This window comes from Leguminivora glycinivorella, chromosome 5 (assembly GCF_023078275.1).
Source record: "Leguminivora glycinivorella isolate SPB_JAAS2020 chromosome 5, LegGlyc_1.1, whole genome shotgun sequence".
NCBI classification, from domain to species: Eukaryota; Metazoa; Arthropoda; class Insecta; order Lepidoptera; family Tortricidae; genus Leguminivora; species Leguminivora glycinivorella.
In genome coordinates, this window is record NC_062975.1 from 18,398,700 (window position 1) to 18,417,929 (window position 19,230).

Sequence of the window (19,230 nt, forward strand, 5' to 3'; positions counted from 1 at the left end):
TTTTAAGGGACCTAAAATTAACATCAAAACAATTAACTTCCTGTAGAAATTATTTAAAAAAAAACTTTGCATACGATTTTTTGTTTTCATTTATCGAACAAAAAAAATATTGTAATTTTCATCTAAAAATAATCACCGTGTACATTTAAACCTGAGAAGACGTTTAACACTATTTCTCATGTCACTCATATCAACAACTGTACGTATTAAATGTCATTGTGGTTTAGCGGAAATACTGGCCACTGGCCAGTTACAGTTAAAGGATACTAAAGCCTGTTCAATGAGTTTTCATTAAATGATCACACTGACAGGGTGTTTTAATGTTCCTAGTAGGTGTATTGGGGTAATTTCGAAGTACTAAAATGCTCGGGTAATTTCGAAAGGGGAATCTTGACATGATAGAAATAATGGTGATTTTTATGTTACTTTCGAAATTACCTCAATGCACGCTATTATAAAAAAAAAACATATTAAAACCTATGATGTTTCATACATAAATATATTCCAGGAATGCAGTACTATCAGACGTAAAAATATCTGTGACTAATTTGGTAACACCTAATATAAATTATTTTGCTATTCAAATTATAAGTCACCTTTTTTGACGTGACAATAATGTAACAATAAGAAGGTATACGAATAATATTGCAAATAGAAAATAACCAGTTTCACATTAATTTGATAAATCAGTTGAAGATAATTATAATTTTCAGATAAGACTGTGCACTAATAACATCTCTAAAATCTTACTTTTATTACTTTACAATCGTCAAATTATGTTAGTTATTTGACTTCGTCTAATAAATTAATTAATTGAATTGTCTTTGAAGCAGCATATTTCAAATTTACAAAATACCTTTCTTTCTTAACACAGTAATATACAAATAAATATTGAGACAACTTTTAAAAATGTCTGCCTAATATTTACATTTTTTAAACTCAGTCGATGTCAAAGTTTTTGTCATACTTTTAAATAATAAAATTATATAAAATACAAACTATATACAGATTTGACGTCGGTTTTACAAATGTTAGCATATCTAGGAAGGCTTTGCTAGATATATTATATTAAATACTATGTACAGTTAATTAAACACTATTTACACATATAAGTAGGTATACAAACTTAATTATCTGCAGTGACTTGAAAGAGCGACAGAAAAAGAACATTATACTTAAGAAGGTGTTTATAATTATGGTCTGATTCGAACAAAATACGTCAAATATTTCATCCTTAGATACGACACGAATTGGATATGTCATAAAAAACGTGACTTTTTACTGTGTTTCATACTCAGTGATCGATTTTTATATTCCAATGTCTAACTACGCATTAGAATACTCGCATCATCCTATTTTGGAACTCGCTTCGCTCATTTCATAACAATCCTAGTAATATCCTTCATTATGCAATTCGTTTATACTATTCTAAGATATGTATTGATGATTCAATCGTTGAAAATAACTATTTAATTGTCCTAAAAAATCGAAATATGATTTTTTGTTAAGACATTAACGATTACTAAAGTTGAACTCTATTGTAAAGAACCAAGATTTCTTCGTTTAGGTATTTACTCTGTCTAGTTTACTCGTATATTTATTTGTGATTTTCTTTCCTTTTAAAGGTAGCTGCAATATTATTTTATTCCTTGAATTTCACTTCTCTACAGTAAACTAACATAATATTAAAATAAGTTCATAGAATGAGGCTTTACTAAGTCTTCGAAGCAAAAACTAGGGCAAGTTCTCGTAGACCGCAATTACAACATCTACTTTTAGATCGGCATCCATATTTATAACTGAAAGTAAATACAACCCAACCGTATTTAATAATTATCTTTTTTCAGTGAATATAATTCTAGGTTCCATTTCGATTTTTTTTTTTAAAGACTGGGCCAGTTGCATCATATATAGTCCTCCTCATCGTTTTCGATGACGGCGACCCTAAATAAGCCTTACGGACGTTTCCTTGCGTGTGCTCTAATGTGGCTGGCCAGGCCGAACTTGCTTTTAAATACTCGCTGGCACGGGTGGCAATAAAGTTCACCAGCGGATTTATATACGTGTACACGTAGGAGGGCTTAGGTCTCTCTTTTCGTAATTGGCGCTTTTCATCTAAGGTTTTGAGGCTTTGACAGACACGTCATCGCTACGCCGTCTATGGAATTTCCCATACAATAAAATTTAACGAACGCTTTAAAGCCGTTTTCACACTATCCGATCCGATATCGGATGTCGGAAGGATTTCAATAGAAAAAATCCAAGATGGCGCCTGTAATGTATGGGATATCGGTCCGACATCCGATATCGGATCGGATAATGTGAAAACGCACTAATGGTGACAGACGGTTTGATGCAACCGGCCTATGGATGTGTCTGTATTATCAGTTTAGAGTAAAAAAATCGCAGTGTCAGGGGTTCTGGTCGCAGGGTCAGTTGTATTTTTTCAGTCAGTCTATTTTAATACGAAGTGACCAACGTAAAATTAAACAATTACAATTAAATGATTTCATTTAATGGCGACATTTTAACGTAAAATGATAATGTAAAGTGGTCGCTCTATACAGCTATACCTACAGTGGGTACAATTTAATAATATCGCATCAAATCACTGTTTTGTTATTCAAATGCCTAATATATATTTTTTTAATCATCCAATGTTTACATAAAATTTGCCAGGAGTAACAAAAAGTTATTCTCAAAATCTCATTTTCCAAAGTCTCTTACATACAAAACAACCACATGATATTATTTCCATTGAGGATCTCAGTCTATTCTCGGAGTAATCTCTTAGCAAGGAATCATGTTCGATAAAAATATAAAGGTACATCCAAACAGGGATTCGGCGAATATTCGCCATCATTAGAAATCGATAAATGAGAGAGTCATCAGGAATCACATACCTACCACAACTACTAGACGGAGCTTTAAAGCTAACACAATTTTCTATCGCAGGAATTTAGTATGTGAACGAAAGTTGTGCCATTTTTTAAAATAATCCAAAATTACACTGTGATATGTAATTTTTGATTATTTATAAAAATGACTTTTAGGGATGAACCTGGGCTGCTGTAATATGTAATGCTGTAAGATGCTACTTAATTGCGATGATCAAATCGTGGTATTTTACCAGTAAAATTGTACCTGTCTGGTGACCACGTCTTCCTTGTAAACTCTTTATAGTGCGGTGTCTGTATAATCTGTGTCGCGAATGCTCGCCGAATACCCTATGTGTGGACGCAGCATAACCATTTCGTCCATTGTTCTATTTTGGGAGTAATCACGTAGTACGGCTAAATCACGTTTGTTAATATAAGACCGGAGATAATTTATCACGTGGATTGCGTCGCGATGAGAAGGCCCAGGGCTAGTGTTAACAGGATTATGCTCGATGATGGCGCCTCACTTGAGCTCTTCACTGGAACAATACAGTTGTGTAAGTATAAGAATATTCTTTTCTCAAACATGGTATCAAATATTGATGTTATGTGCCTTATAATTGGCAGCGAAGTATGACGTTGCAGGTGCGGCTAGGACGATTGATAGATAATGGAATTTCATACAAACCTTGCAGGCCAAGGCCGGCAAAGTCCTCATTTTTAATTTCCAAACACAGATAATTGTGACATAACATCCAGGTATTTAGCCAATTAAAAAAAAACTATAAGGGGCTTTATAGACGTGCCAACTGCAACTGGTACGGGCCCTAGACAATATTTGATTTTGGGTGCGTTTTCATACAAAAAAAAATTTTTTCGTTTTTTTTTTATTTTTATTTTAACTTTTTGTTTTTTTTAAGCGTATACGGGGTGTCAAAGGGGAACGAAAATTCGATTATTTTTGCGCTACGACGCACCGTTTAGGAGATACAGCCATACAAAGTTACTATTTTCAGTAGACTTTATTTATTTCATACCATGTTTGAGAAAAGCACTATACATACCTCGGCGGGAAATGGGGTTGCCCGCCTCAGACCTATCCGGCCTCGCTTCGCTCGGCCGTCTATATGTCTTCGGCCGGCAACCTTTGTCCCGGCCTCTGTAGTAATGTACTATTATTCACTTTCATGGCTGAGGATACAAATTAAAGATAACCGACACGATGTAAACCAAATTTTTTTGGCATTTGTTGAGATTTTTACACAGAGAAAATTGAAGATATGTAAATAATGATATAAGGTCAATACGGATAAGTGTGTCATAAGGAAAAGTGTGTCTGGCTCTCACATTTGGCTTTTTTACTCATTACCACTGGTGGTTTTGCGAGTTCATACTTATTACTTACACTGAGAGAAAATACAACCAGTTTTTATGTTCGTTCAACAAGTTTTTTGGTTAAAATAGCGCCTACGTGCTCTTTGGTTCAAACAACAAGCTACTTGTCATTTGAATCGGCAATATATTTGAATCAACAAGTCGATTTTATAAAAACAACCTGACACATATTGTTTTAAACAAACGTTTGGCTGATTCAAACGGATAAACCGCAACAAGTCGAACTTGTTAAATTCACAATGCAAATTTCTCTCAGTGTACTAGTAGTAGACGTATTGAACTCTCAGTAAACACTGATCATCGTTTAAATAGGCTAAATGAGAAGGCCAGACACACTTCTCCTTATGACACACTTATCCATATTTACCTTAGTCCTCAACAGAAAATAACGCTTTCTACAGAAATTATCAATATCTGAAGAAAAAAAACAAACTATTAAAATTAAAAACTTCTGATGTGAGTATAGGTACTATAATTTTTAATTGACCAAGAATTTTTATTACGAACAGAACAGTAAACCTCAAGTAAAATATCATCAGTATCAACCAGGCACAATTCATGTCAAACGTCGAACTCTAAATAGCAATACGTCCGCCCCTCAAGCCAATTTATTATCAATTCTGAGGCTTAAGACGTTTACCAGGGCCGTAATCGCGTCGATACAGTTTTGCGAAGTTGTCGCAGCTGGGCTCCATTTCCGTCAGCCCGCGTTAGTCCGGCCCGAAATTACTTTCTCGAAAATTGCGGAATAGGGCTCTTCGTGACATAGTTACGACAACGTTTTGCAACGATACAGCGGCAGTTTAGTTGAAAATTTATTGCGACAAGTATTTTAATTTCTTTATTTTCCAGTACTATGATGAACTTCAACTTTAATAGGTACTAATATTGAAAAAAATGTTGAGGCACGAAATCCATGTTCATTTCGACTATTCATTTGCTAAGCCTTGGTGGAATTCTATAACGCGATTGGTTGATGAGTTCGCATAACGCGCACTAAATATTGGTCGCATTATATTGTGCTGCACGCTTGGCTCGCCTGGTGTTACTGAATTCACATTAAATTCCTAAAAAAACTAAAAAAAATTCGTCCTTTGTAAGTAACTATTACCTAATCAATGACAAGAAACCTAGTTATTGTATATTTTATATTGCTTTTAATATCGCAAATGACGTCAGGTATATTCAATATGTTTCGCTTTAAAAAGTCGCCGTCTGTCCAATGTAATCGACCTCATGGCAGCGAAAAAACGCTCTGATGAAGTTCCCTCATCGCTCATTCTGGCAGCGTTGAGCGCAAATTAGCAAAACCAAATTTCACTTGACTTAAAGTCAGACCAAGCTAACTTGGCTACGATTTTGATAGGGCACCTATGGATGTGTCATAACTCATAATTTACGTTAAAGATGACGTTTGAAATAACATTTGCACCGGCGAGGCTGTAAAACCGCTGCCAAACTTACTATGGTAGGCCGAGCATACCGATTGCAAGAAATAATGTAAATCAACTTACTTACCGAGCAACATAGCTTCTTTGCTATCCGCCAGCTGGCTGTTCCCGACAACAGCTTCACTGCCCTCCCTCCAAGCAGGTGCGACTCTCGCCGTGCATCGAACCTGCATGGTTCGCCCCACTGGCACTCGCAGGCCTAGCGCCGAAGACAGCAAACCGTGCGCGTGAAGCGTCGGTGGATACTCCACTAGGAGATTTGGATCTGTGACCTTGACAAAAGAAAAAAGTGCTAAGTTACTGCCTTGGGCGCACCCAAATTTAAACTTGAACTGACAACATAAAAGAAAAATTTAACGAAATAATTCGGTATTCAAATTTTGATTATGAAAATAAATGGATGCTTGAGGAGATTGAATGAGTTTTTGGTCCTTCGAACCGGATTTGTATTCCAGGTCCAGAAATGCATAATGGAGTATAGTCAGTTTAGGTCCTTCGTGCCGGATACGTATTCCATAATCTTAAATGACACTAATACAATGTATTTCATTTAAAACGATATATAATGAATAAATAGGTACCTTTTCTCCATCGATGTCCCAACTGAGCACGGCAGCTGGGTATGATCTCCCCGACATGCAGTTTAGCAATAATGAATGACCTCTCCTGTTTTCTTCTTCATTTCCAGTTATTTTAGGACCCTCTCTTGGTAAATCTAGGAAGATATAAACCGTAATTAAAAATAGATAAGGATATAAAATATTACCCGTGCCCGTGTGGTGACGGGTTAAAATTTCACCACCCCCTTTCTTCCCTTGAGTGTCGTAGAAGGCGACTATGGGATATGGGTTAAATTGTGGCGTAGGCGAAAAGCATGGCAAACTGTCACTGCAATGTCACAGTTTCGTTTTCTTTCAACCCCTTATTTGCCAAGAGTGGCACTGAAACTTGAGTAGTTTAATGTGCTCTGCCTACCCCTTCATGGGATACATGGGTGATTGTTTATATGTATGTATGTTGTATGTATAAAATATTAATTTTCAACTATTTCTCAATATGAAAAAAATGTATTTGCCTTTAGGTTTAAATTTAACTTATTTTTTTTACACATTGAGTTATGGAAACCTGGATGGTAAGTTTAATGTTCGTAGTCACTTTCCTCTACAAAACGCTGAGATCAGCTACGAACGTAGCGCGAGGGAAAGCGTATAGCTTGGCAAAAAAGAGTAGAAATTAAACTTTTTTTTTCATAGCAACTAAGTATTAACAACTGTTCTCATACACGGTATCAGAAAAGTTGCCACGAGCAAAACGGTTTACATATTAGATGGTGGTGACCCTATTATTTTCTACTTTATTTTGCCAGGCTATAATTGCGTTTTAAATGTTCAAAATATGTAGAACTGATTTCGTGGACATTCGAAAATCCCAACTGTTTCATTTTGTCATCATCATCATATTAGCCCTTTATCGCCCACTGCTGAGCATAGGCCTCTCTTCTAGTACGCCACTTCTCCCGGTCCTGGGCTAGTCTCATCCAGTTGTGACCCGCAATTTTTCAGATGTCGTCGACCCAACAAGCCAACGGATGCCGCACTTTTTACATTTGTTAGCGGCCACCATTGCGTTAACATTTTAGTCCACCTACCTAGCAACACGTGTGTGCAACATGTTTCATTTTATACTTACAAATAACTTCTAGTTTTCCTTCTCCAGCAGCTGAGGAGAAGCTCGGCGCTTCTGCAGACACCTCGCACCGGTACAGCCCCGACGTTTTCAACGTCACTTGGTGCAGGATCACTTTACGGTCATCCGACTTAGCTACCTAAACAAAGAACAAAATTCGTGAGGTTCTGCGGTATAAGGGTATTAAGGGTACTTAAAGATTTGAAGGGTCACCACTACCCTACTGCCGAGCTAGCCACTAAGGCCATTAGTTTACTTTTTGTCTCATTGACGGAAATATTGAAAAAAGTCCGCCAGCATCAGAATTTTAATATATCTGATCTGATTGGGAAACCGATCCGTAACTCTGGAGCAAAGAGTGTTACGTTTTTTTTTTACTTTCATAATTAATAATTTAAGATGTAAAAGAAATGTATTAAAATTCATAATTATGTAAGTATGTCCTTGTGCAATGTGCATAACGTTTTATAACCGTTTTTAAACTATAGGCGTGCATTGTAGCTAAATATGTTATGAAATGGCACCGTGTGTACAGTATTTTTGTACCAGTAAACAAGATTTATTGCAAAAATTTCCATGTATGTATATCGAAAGCGTTTAACTATATCGAGGCTTCCACGAAACTCGACTTTGAACATGACACAAAAAAAAAGATATAAAAATGATTTCATTTGAATTATTTACACGTAAAAGCTATCAGTTGGTTGATTTGTGAAAGGTTCTTGGAAACATGTAAGTCAATTCGGGGGAAAAATTTAGAGAGCGTAAAATTTTTTGGGTAAAAAAATTTTTTTATAAACCATCGGTTTTCGGAATAAGTAGCATAAGGCCAGCTAAATCAAGACCAAAGCAAAGGCCGCCAATACTCGATTACTGCGAGACTACGATTTTGCGGTGCTTGTATGGAAGACAATGAGTGGACATGAAAGCATTTATGGAGCCCTTTCGACACAGCTGGACGAGACACGATGCAACAAGAGACCTTAGAGCAAGAAAAGCCCAGAGCCACTAGACTTGTCTAATTCTCTTAAGGAATTTGTAGGATAATAATTTAGGATCATTTAAAGTTAGTATGGACGTTTATGTAACGTAATCATCTCTAGTTCGTTCCGACGGTCTTTTTTTCGTTATAAGTAAAGTAAAAAAAACACTAACTTTTCCAAATTAATATCAAGGCCAGAAACACCTCTAATTGAATTGTGAAATCCAACTTCACTAGATTTAAAGAGACAAGCCGAGTCAGCTGTCGACAGTCGCATAATAATGCTGCATATTCTGATAGTTGGCAACTTGACAATTCTAGCTATTAGATCAAGGGGCATATCGTTGGTATATAATACTCCAATGAACAAAAAAAATAAGCGTTATTGCTGAAAGATTGTGTATTATCCGTTATTGCGTTTCTGTATAATATTAGAAAAAGACAAATTCAATATATATTTAGGTTCGAAGTAGTGAATTTAAATTAATTTTGATTGCTCGGAATAGACAAATAAAATTTGCTCTAGGTACCTACCCGACGACAGACACATTTAAAAAACAAATATCGGTTAATATTCTTTGCTGGGACGTTAGTTTTCTGTGACCATTGCCAGTGCAACTGGTGAGAAACGACGGAAAAAAAGTAAATATTAAATAATGTTAATTTCTCGCGTCAGTACAAACATTTTCCGGTTTGTTTTGTCGAGTCACGTATTCGAAAACATCATAAACATGATATTATATATTATAGTCCATGTGCGGGTCTATTATGAGTGAAGTAAAAAAAATAAGATTTCTTCGAATTTGTAGAGAGAAAATTTTAAATAGAAATAATCTAATCGAGCATACTCCACCAGCGCCCGAAGTGACAGTGCCTGAATAGACGGCTCTTATTTAATAAGATAAAATAGATTCCATTATCTGGGTTTCGGCTCATTTCATCTGTTCAATATATTTTGGAAACGAGGTTCACCATTGTTGTCTAAAGAAAAAATGTTTTACTCTGATCGAGATAATGGATAAATAAGTTATCAGTATATTTAATTAATTTGTTCGTTTTGTTAATGTATATTTAAAGATTCTAAAGCTGTAACAATATTAAAAGTATATAATATAGGAGGTGCAAGCACAAATTGCTGGACCTTAGAGTTGGTCAAAAGGTATCAGCCTAGCCTTATCAGAGATAACATACACTAGAGAAATTTCGTCGGTACCACGGCGGGCGGGTGGTCAAGTGGTAATGACGTTAGCGGAAGACCCGGGTTCGGTTCCCGTCTCGGCCACCAGTGGGCCTTGTCGTTTTCTTTCATACATATGAAAGAAAACGATGATATATCTATTTCAATGTATAACAATATTTTCAACATACTTAGGTAAATACTTCACTGGCTCAGCGACCCAAAAAGGATCTTTGCCTCGAACACAAGAGGTCACTCTGACTTATCTTGTGCCACTTCACACCAGTTAGGTAATATGTGAAAATAAATCCATACTAATATTATTAAAGAAAGTGTGTGAGTTTGTTTGTTTATCTCCGTCTTCCACGACAACACGGAGCGATAAATTCACTTGATTTTTAACTGATAATAGTTAAAGGGATAGATAGTGACATAGACTACTTTTTGTCTCCTTCTCATCCCCCACTTTCCTAAAATGGGGGCCGGAAGTTTGTATGGAGCATTTCGCAATCTTCGAATTTAACGCGACCAAAACCGCGGGCAAAATCTAGTAATTAATATTTTGTTAACAGTACTATCAAATGCCTGCACTATTTCAATGTCTGATTTCTTTCCATGTAAGTGTTGCCCTTCCTGTGTCCGTTGTTATTTCAATATAACATAGGTAAGAACTTTATTCAGTAATGTCCAACGTCTTCCAAGTTATTTATGACGCGACCCTATAAAAAACGTCTTTTTATTACCCTCTGTTGTGCAATGCTTCAAACTAGGGCAAGTTACCGGTATAAATAGTTGTTCTAGTGCCGTTTGCTTAGTAAAGGAATTTATATCAGAGTTTTTAAATGAAGTAATATTGAATTACTTGTTTATTTTATGTCTCTATTCTATATCATCCAAAACTCCTGGTTAGAAGTTTAGGTTAATATCGTACAATGTAAATACCTATTTGTCCAGAACTTAAAATCTCTTGCCTGATGTTACTATAATTATTCCAGTTTGTTACTTTGCACTGCGAGAGAGAAAAATAAATGTCGGAAGGCACAACCTTTAGTGATACAGAAACCGATATAAGGAAAATGAGCTTACTTACATCCACTTTGATCCCCTCTATCTTATAGGCGTGTTTCGGCGGGTCGAACTTCGGCATGTACCGGTAGAACTCCTCGTTGTCCCGGTACCACTTGACGGAGTAGAGTGCGTCGTCTCCGAGATCGTAGTCGCAGTCCAGCTGAGCCGGTTGCCCTCGCACCCGGTATGATGGAACTGTCACTCGCACCATACGGAGCGGTAACGATTCTGCAACAATAAAGAACCTTGCATCAACCACAGATAAAAGACACAACGTGATGCAGCAGAAGTCTACGGAAATTCCCATACAAAGAATTTTGGGAATGCTAAATTCTTTTATACCCACAATATACCATAAATAAAGAAACTCATGTAAGGTCAATACGGCTAAGTGTGTCATAAGGGTAAGTGTCTGGCCTTCATATTTGACCCTTTTACTCATAGTCACAGGTGATTTTGCAAGTTCATACTTTTGCTACTTGCTATTCACGGTTTGTTTTAAACGTATGAACGGTTGTAAACGTATGAACTCTCAAGAAACACTGATCATTGGTTTAAATAGGTCAAATGTGAAGGCCAGACATATTTCCCGTTATGACACACTTACCCATATTGACCTTACCTGTTTCAACAGCAAGCGATTTAAGAAAATGTAGCATCAGAACGTCAACTATTGTTATGCTATCATAGTTACTGCTAACTGCAATACCTTATTTGTCCATTTCCTTGGTAAATGAATGACAAAATAACAAACGTTATAAATCATAACCAGGAAGTATCAGAGAATTTTTTAATTGTGCTGTTAAAATAATCTAATAAGGTGCCTAATAGTAAGTGGTTTAAAGGTCATAAAGTGAAATTAATTACAAAAATGAAAAATAAAATACTATAATCAGCGGCACGGACATTAAAGTTCGATGTCACAGACGTCAGAGTTTCATTCAAATATGTGATGAATTTCTGTTATAATAATCAAAGTTTTTTATAGACTGAGCGGCGCGAACGACAATAGAGTACTAGACTAATAATAGCTTCTTCTTCTTCTTCTCGTGTCGATGGTTTCTTTTTTTTTTTAATATTAAGCGGGACCAAAAAGTCGCGACGCGAGAATGGTTTCAATATTAAGCGGGACCAAAAAGTCGCGACGCGAGAATGGTTTCAACAAGTTCTAATAATACCTAATACGCAAAAGTTGTGCCCGAAAATTGACATAAATGCAGTCGCTCAAAACATCCCAGTGTCAAATAATCAAATTCATAAACACACTGTGCCGTAATGAAAAACAAACACTCAACAGACCTGTGAGCAAATTTAATCTATTCTATCTACCTTTATTTCCCCAGAGTGTCTACAAACTGGACTGTACAATTATTTAAGACAAGTACCTAATATAGGGGGAACCTTGTTTAAACCTTAGTAAACTTTAGTTTAATCTGTGAAGTTCTGGCAAGTACGACGAAGCACGCCAACTAGATGTTTGAGCAAGCAGTTTGTGGTTTTCTAGGATCAGGTTGCGGGTCTAGGCTGTTATTGCAGCTATTAAGGGCTGTTCGCTTGTAATTGAGGGTGGGACAGGATGTGATGCGTTCGCTTATATGGCATGGCTAATAGTTACGGTCGTAAGTGCTTCCTAGCAATGTAGCTACAAGTTGCTGAACATTGTCAAAACTTCCTTATATTATAGTAATTTTTCATGTGGAAATTCTCATACAAATTGCCATCTTTACCTACATCTTTTAAATCTACCCAAATTTAAAAGAAGTCCGTATAATAAATGAAGACGCCAATTAATATCCCGTCTTAAAATTTGATATTCTAAATTAGGCGGGGTCCAATTTTGTACTCGCATCTCACAGTTCAGTATTTATTAGTCCATCCATTAAAAAAAACCATATTACTTACATCAATTCTCAAACCGATTGGATACCTTAATATATAGGTACCTTGGATATATCGTCCGGTATACCCCTTCCATTTTAATGAAGGGTTTCTACATGTTGACACCACTATATTCCTTCTAAATGCTAGTGCAAATTTTTTGTAAATCAAACCACTTTTTGTCAAACAAGCTCCGTATAATACATCGCCGACAAATGGTATGCAACCACAGTCCCCAGACACCTAGCGTGGATTCTCTATTTTCATTCTTTGCGCGACAACCACAGGATTAAAATATTGGAGAGAATTTCACGAGACGGATTTCGTCGCCAGTATTATATTTCATTACTGTTCTAGAATGGTTTTACTTCAAAATTTAAAAGAAATGTATTGTCCTCGAAGTGCTTAAGAAACTTTTCCTTTTTTTTATACTACGTCGGTGGCAAACAAGCGTACGACCCGCCTGATTGAAAGCGGTCACCGTAACCTATGGACGCCTGCAACTCAAACAGTGTCACATGCGCGTTGCCACCCCATTAGAAACTTGTACATTCCCTTTTGCTGTGTTAAATACACAGTAAAAAGGAGTGCAAAAGTTCCAAGGAGGGTTTGGGTTGCCGACGACTCAAAGGACAATAGACGGAATAAGTCATTTCCGTAAGTCCTCCCGTCATCAGGACACTGCACCCTCGTTGAGCTCTGGCAGCCTTACTCACCGGCAGGAACACAACACTATGAGTAGGGTCTAGTGCTTTTTGGCTGCGGTCTTCTGTAAGGCGGTGGTACTACCCCAGTTCGGCTCTGCTCTAGATTCGAGCGAGATGATATCCGCTGTGCTTATCAATCAATCAATCAATCAAATAATTTAAGAAATTATGACATTAACCCTTGTAGGTGGCGTTACCAAAATTTCTCTAAAAATATAATAAAATAACACAAAGTTCATGGAGATCTACATCTCTTCAATCCACCCAACGGTATTTTAGGTGACCAATAATGCCGGGTCGTCATTATTGGTCAAGCGAGACCTTTTTGACTGCTGAGTCTTCTTCTTAACCGATTTCGAGGTGGTCAAGCCAATGCAATGGAGTTTTGGTTTGGGAAAAATATTGTTTAAGTTATAAAGTTAATTTTATATTGATAATTTAATTAAAATAGGATAATTTAATTATAATTTTAATTTAATTAGTAGGAGGTAGGGCATAGCGAATGATATTCCGCTTTGTGTGGTAGGGCACAGCACAGCGGATATCGTCTCGCTCGAATCTAGAGCAGAGCCCAACTGGGGTAGTACCTCCGCCTTACAGAAGACCGCAGCCAAATAGCACTAGACCCTACTCATAGTGTTGTGTTCCTGTCGGTGAGTAAGGCTGCCAGAGCTCAACGAGGGTGCGGTGTGCTGATGACGGGAGGACTTACGGAACTAACTTGTTCCGTTTATTGTCCTTTGAGTCGTCGGCAACCCGAACCCTCCTTGGAACTTGTACACTCCTTTTTGCTGTGTACTTAACACAGCAAAATTAAAGGGAATGTACAAGTTTCTAATGGGGTGGCAACGCGCATGTGACACTGTTTGAGTTGCAGGCGTCCATAGGTTACGGTGACCGCTTTACATCAGGCGGGCCGTATACTTGTTTGCCACCGACGTAGTATAAAAAAAAAAAATATTACTCATTATATTTGTACCTACATATTATAATTACATTTCTAAACATTTCTTACTAGTTGAGCATAATTATGTGAAATAAATGGATTTTCCCAAAACCATAATCAAATTTATTTCCAAGCTCGTTGATAAAAAATATGCAAAATTTAGGGGCGGAAATGATTTCAACGTCTCACGGGGCGGGCTTTATTTGAACCTGCAGAAAATATAGACTCGACGCTTAAAGCAGAATTTAAACCGTTTTAATATTAACCTGCGTTTTATTTAACTTTGGAAATGATTACGAGGCGCTAGTTATGGTAAATGAACTATTTAATGTTATTTGAATATTAGCATTAAAGAAAGTGTTACAATAATGGTAGTTACGGACCATTTCAAACTGTAACACACGAAAATATTAGATATACATAATTATGATATATGATATGCATCGGATATGTTACTGAATAATCTTACTTCTTAGTTAAACCTGTAACCCCTTTATTTGTTTTTTATCATGCAGAAACGTATGCGAGAGATATATCATATTTTTTAAATTAAAGGAAAAATGGAAAAATTCACACCTCTGGCAGGATTTGAACCTGTGACCTTTGGCCTTGCCGGGGCCATCCCGCTTCCAACTGCGCCACGGAGGCCTGCTGGATGTGTGCGAATTTATCCATGCCTTCCCTCAATTCTCAACCGCCTTAGGGTGGCGTTATATAGCAAACACATACCCGTAAGAATAGATCTTAACAGGCACTGGAGTCTCAATTTACATTGAGAATTCGCCAGTAACAATGTGCTAACTCATACTAAATTTATTTTTTATCATGCAGAAACGTCTGCGAACGATATTACATATTTTTTAAATTGTTACTGGCGAATTCTCAATGTAGGCGGTTGAGAATTTAGGGAAGGCATGGATAAATTCGCACACATCCAGCAGGCCTCCGTGGCGCGATGGCCCCGGCAAGGCTAAAGGTCACAGGTTCGAGTCCTGCCGGAGGTGTGAATTTTTCCATTTTTCCTTTCATTAAAAAAATCTGTAACCCCTTATTCATAAACGTACTCTAAAGTTATCAAGCCGATAAAGTTCGTTTGTCCCTTTCCGACGTAATGGCGTGATAGACAGGGACAAACGAACTCAGATTGATTCTCAATGTATGTATTGTAGGCTAAGGCTTGTGTTGGAGGTACTCAGGAACGGTGTAGGTGTATAAGTAGTTACATAGAACAATGACATGAATTGACTCAGGATCAAAATAATATCAGTAGCCATCGCACAAAAATGCCCTTACCGACATTCGAACCCAGAACCATCGGCTTGGCAGGAAAAGGCCAGACCGAACTCGTCGCCTAAAGTGCGTATAAATATTTCTCTTTTATTATGAAAACAGATGGTTACTAAATACAATGCACTGTTAGACTGTGTTGTCAGTAGCCAATAATTACCATAATTTTTACTTCTTAATTATGAAATGCCTGGACCCCGGAGCATTTAAACTACTCTGTGTAGTTATATAAATATTTTAATTTATTCATATCATAAAGAAAATTACAAAAACCTTAAGAACTAATATGCGCCACAGAAACTTGTAAGAAGTTTATGCGTGGTAATAGACTTCAAAGATACTTATTCAATTAAAGTTTAATAAAAAAATATTCAAAATATGATAATAATACTGGGGTATTCATAAATTGAAATAGATACCCACTGGTGGCCGAGCCGGGAATCGAACCCGGGTCTTCAGCTTACGCGGCTAACGTCATTACCACTAGACCACCCGCCCGCCGTGGTACCCGACGAAATTTCTCTAGTGTATGTTATCTCTGATAAGGCTAGGGGTTCTTTCATGTATGATATCTATTTCAATTTATAATTTACTAGCGACCCGCCCCGGCTTCGCACGGGTACTATATCTACATGTAAACCTTCCTCTACAATCACTCTATCTATTAAAAAAACCGCATCAAAATCCGTTGCGTAGTTTTAAAGATTTAAGCATACATAGGGACATAGGGACATAGGGACAGAGAAAGCGACTTTGTTTTATACTATGTAGTGATGATATATACTTGAATACTTGAAAAAGAACAAAATAAAAGAAATCAATAAAATAATTTGATTTCTTCTCTAGTTGTACTGGGATACTCATTTGAATTATTAAGTTTTTTTTTTCATTACGTCATTATTAAAAGGAAAACGAGAACTTAATTGTATTAAATATATGAATAGAGAAGATTTATTACATTTATATAACTGTAGACACAAGTTGATGAAGCCAAAAAGTAGAATTCACAATGAGTAATTATTTTAATTAAAACACGTACACACACCACTGAACTTTGTAACACAAACAAGAAGACGGAACAGCAAATATTCATATTCTTGTGCAAATATTTACTACGAATTTATTCACAATGCTTACCAAATATTAAAACCATAATATGTTAAGTCTCCGATCTTAAGTAAATGTCAGTGGATGAAGGCCTAGTTGTATAAGAGATCCTTATTCAATGATTTGTGGATAAGTGAACTAGATAATTAATATGGGCGTCTGTATTGTGTTTGTACTATTTGTAGCTGTGCAACACTAATGTTTCCACGCAATTTTGAGAATATATCAAATTATTTTACAATATCTCAAACATGTTTTTCGTTAATATTTTCCATCGCATTTCTCGTGATAAACGATAGTTTATCGTCAGGCCGTCCTTTTCACACTATTTGTAAGTGCGATAGGGACACACCGATGCGATAAAGTTTATTCCACTAGTGTCATACATACCCACTGATGTAGTTTATTTATTCATGATTATTTTTTGTTTTTGGGCATTTTCAGAATTTAGGTCAATTAGCGTAAGTTGTTAACAAAAATTAACTGTCAGTTTTGTGACGGCAATTAAGCATAAAATCTGTCTAAAAATTGACTTTTTTCACATTCCGAATGTAGATTATCGCTTCAAGTTTATGTAATTAACACAAAAACAATATTTCTATTCAAATTTCATGCTTCATTCATGAGCGACACAAAACTGACAGTGAGTTAATTTTTGTCAACGACTTTTGCTAATTGGGGGTTTAACAAAATCAGTAGCATCAGATTATGATAAGTTTTTTGATAGCTTCGGAGGGTTAAGGAATGTCATCAAAGTTTGACATTCAAAATAACATTTGAACCGGCTTGGCTGTCAAAATCAGGCCAAAACCAGGCTAATTTGGCTTGGCATGCCCCGTTATAGCTTTGAGAACAACAAATTAATTAAGCAAGTTTATTGGACTAGAACTAAACATTAAGAACCTCGCCTTCTTGTTTAAGGACACGTAAATAAATAACGATGTCAAAACTTATTTACACAACATTCTGCTCTAGTATTTGAACATCGACAACTTATTTATTTCAATAACAGGTTTAAATTAGATGCTTGCGTCGTATTCCTCAATATTGAAGGCCGTGTTCTGCCTTTTGTATCATTTTCTCTTTTTTCATAATATTATAAAGTATATGTGCTGGCGGTATGATGAGCAGAGATCGGCGGGGGTAAGTTATTTTCCTACAAATTTTCAAAAACACTTTCAAAAATCTAAAAGCGAGAATTCCCTGTTAAAAACCATCAAAGGCGTTTATAAGGCCCGGAAATTAGCGCGACGTGCGGACTCAGAGCCGCGCGGGACGCCTTGGCATGAACCCAGTAACTTCGTTATTGCCGACAAAGCCGTCAACAGAAAACATCTATACTATCATAGTCATTTTATATAAAAAAAGAATTTAATTAAAATTATTTTATAATTTGAAAATAAAAAAATATATTGGCGCCCAACGTGGGACCCGCTTCTTGTTTGAAATTACAATTCTTACATTGTAAATAATAATAATATACAACAAGTTCGGGCAACAATATAAACATCATTAGGGGGAGTCTGGGAGACTTGATCAGGTGGAAGACTTAATCAGCACATAATAAAAGGGTCAAAATGAAAATATGTATTTATTATCATGCATGTGTCATGTCCAAGTAGGTTTCTTTAGGTCACATTGGATTGCTCATGTGTGTGATACTAACTCTGGTGTCTACTACTTATTGGCGCAGCGACCCAAAATGAGTCTTAGCCTCCGACACGGGTGTACGCCAATTATCTCGATCCTTAGCGACGTCCCTCCAGTTGCAATGCCCTTTAAAAAAGTCTAAATGCGTGTTAAAAACCCTTAAAGGCGTTTATATAAGGCCCGGAAATTAGCGCGATGTGTGACTTAGAGCCGTGCGGGACGCCTTGGTATGAACCCGGTAACTTCGTTATTGCCGACAAAGCCGTTGACGGAAAACATCTACACCGAGAAATGCAAAACTAGTTTCTAGTTACGATTTACTGTAAAAATAACTGGTAATTATAATACTAGAATACAATAGAAAATTATTTTATATCTTGCAATAAAAAAATAATCTTGGCGCCCAACGTGGGGCTTGTTTGAAATTAAGATTTTTGCATTACATTACATTTATTCAGATAGGTTATTCTAAGCTTTCAAGTATTGACTGATTATGATTGACTACAAGATAAAATAAAATCATTTAAAATCACATTTAAGCCCCAAACATACAATTATCCTAATTATCCCATACCAGGGAAGTAAATAAATACTAGTGTTACATGGTAATTCTATAATATCAAGTTATTCCGTCCAAGCGACTGTCGTAATCAACAAACTCAAACCCAATTTTTTCAGGAACCTCTGATTACCTTGTAAAAGAAGGCTGAGTACTGCCAAGACAAACATCCTCACAAAGTTCGGGAAAAGTTTTTATCACATCACATTTAAGTAGGGAAAACACTGTCATCACAAGAACATTTGTTTTTTCGTCACGTAATTTTCGGAAGGCCCGTTCGTCTGACGGACGACCGTTACTCGGGGGGGCTGGCTCGCTACTGAGCTTGACTTCACTCTCCGGTTAATGCCCGCCCCGCGCCACCCGTCACGATTTCATTGCCTTACGGGCAATGCCAATAAGTTATGTATTGGTTATTAATGTTATAATTTTTATAAGTGTTGGTGTTATTACTGTAT

General features: G+C 36.5%; 1 protein-coding gene and 1 non-coding gene across 3 annotated transcripts; both read right to left on the reverse strand.

The window, feature by feature from the left end:
• Positions 1-2,431: 2,431 nt before the first annotated feature.
• Positions 2,432-19,044, reverse strand: LOC125226215. 2 transcript variants are annotated; one of them, XM_048130132.1, is made up of 6 exons: positions 18,906-19,044; positions 10,661-10,866; positions 7,415-7,550; positions 6,307-6,440; positions 5,793-5,997; positions 2,432-3,418 (listed from the first exon to the last, which is right to left on the reverse strand). In XM_048130132.1, exons 1-6 carry the CDS (start codon positions 18,940-18,942, stop codon positions 3,333-3,335), a joined length of 804 nt encoding a protein of 267 aa, XP_047986089.1. In that variant the 5' UTR covers positions 18,943-19,044; the 3' UTR covers positions 2,432-3,332. The 2 variants fall into 2 exon arrangements, with proteins under 2 accessions (XP_047986089.1, XP_047986090.1); XM_048130133.1 differs by having other exon boundaries at positions 5,789-5,997.
• On the reverse strand, positions 15,883-15,954 carry Trnat-cgu. The gene has a single exon. It is a non-coding gene; the product is annotated as a tRNA-Thr (tRNA).
• Positions 19,045-19,230: the final 186 nt, after the last annotated feature.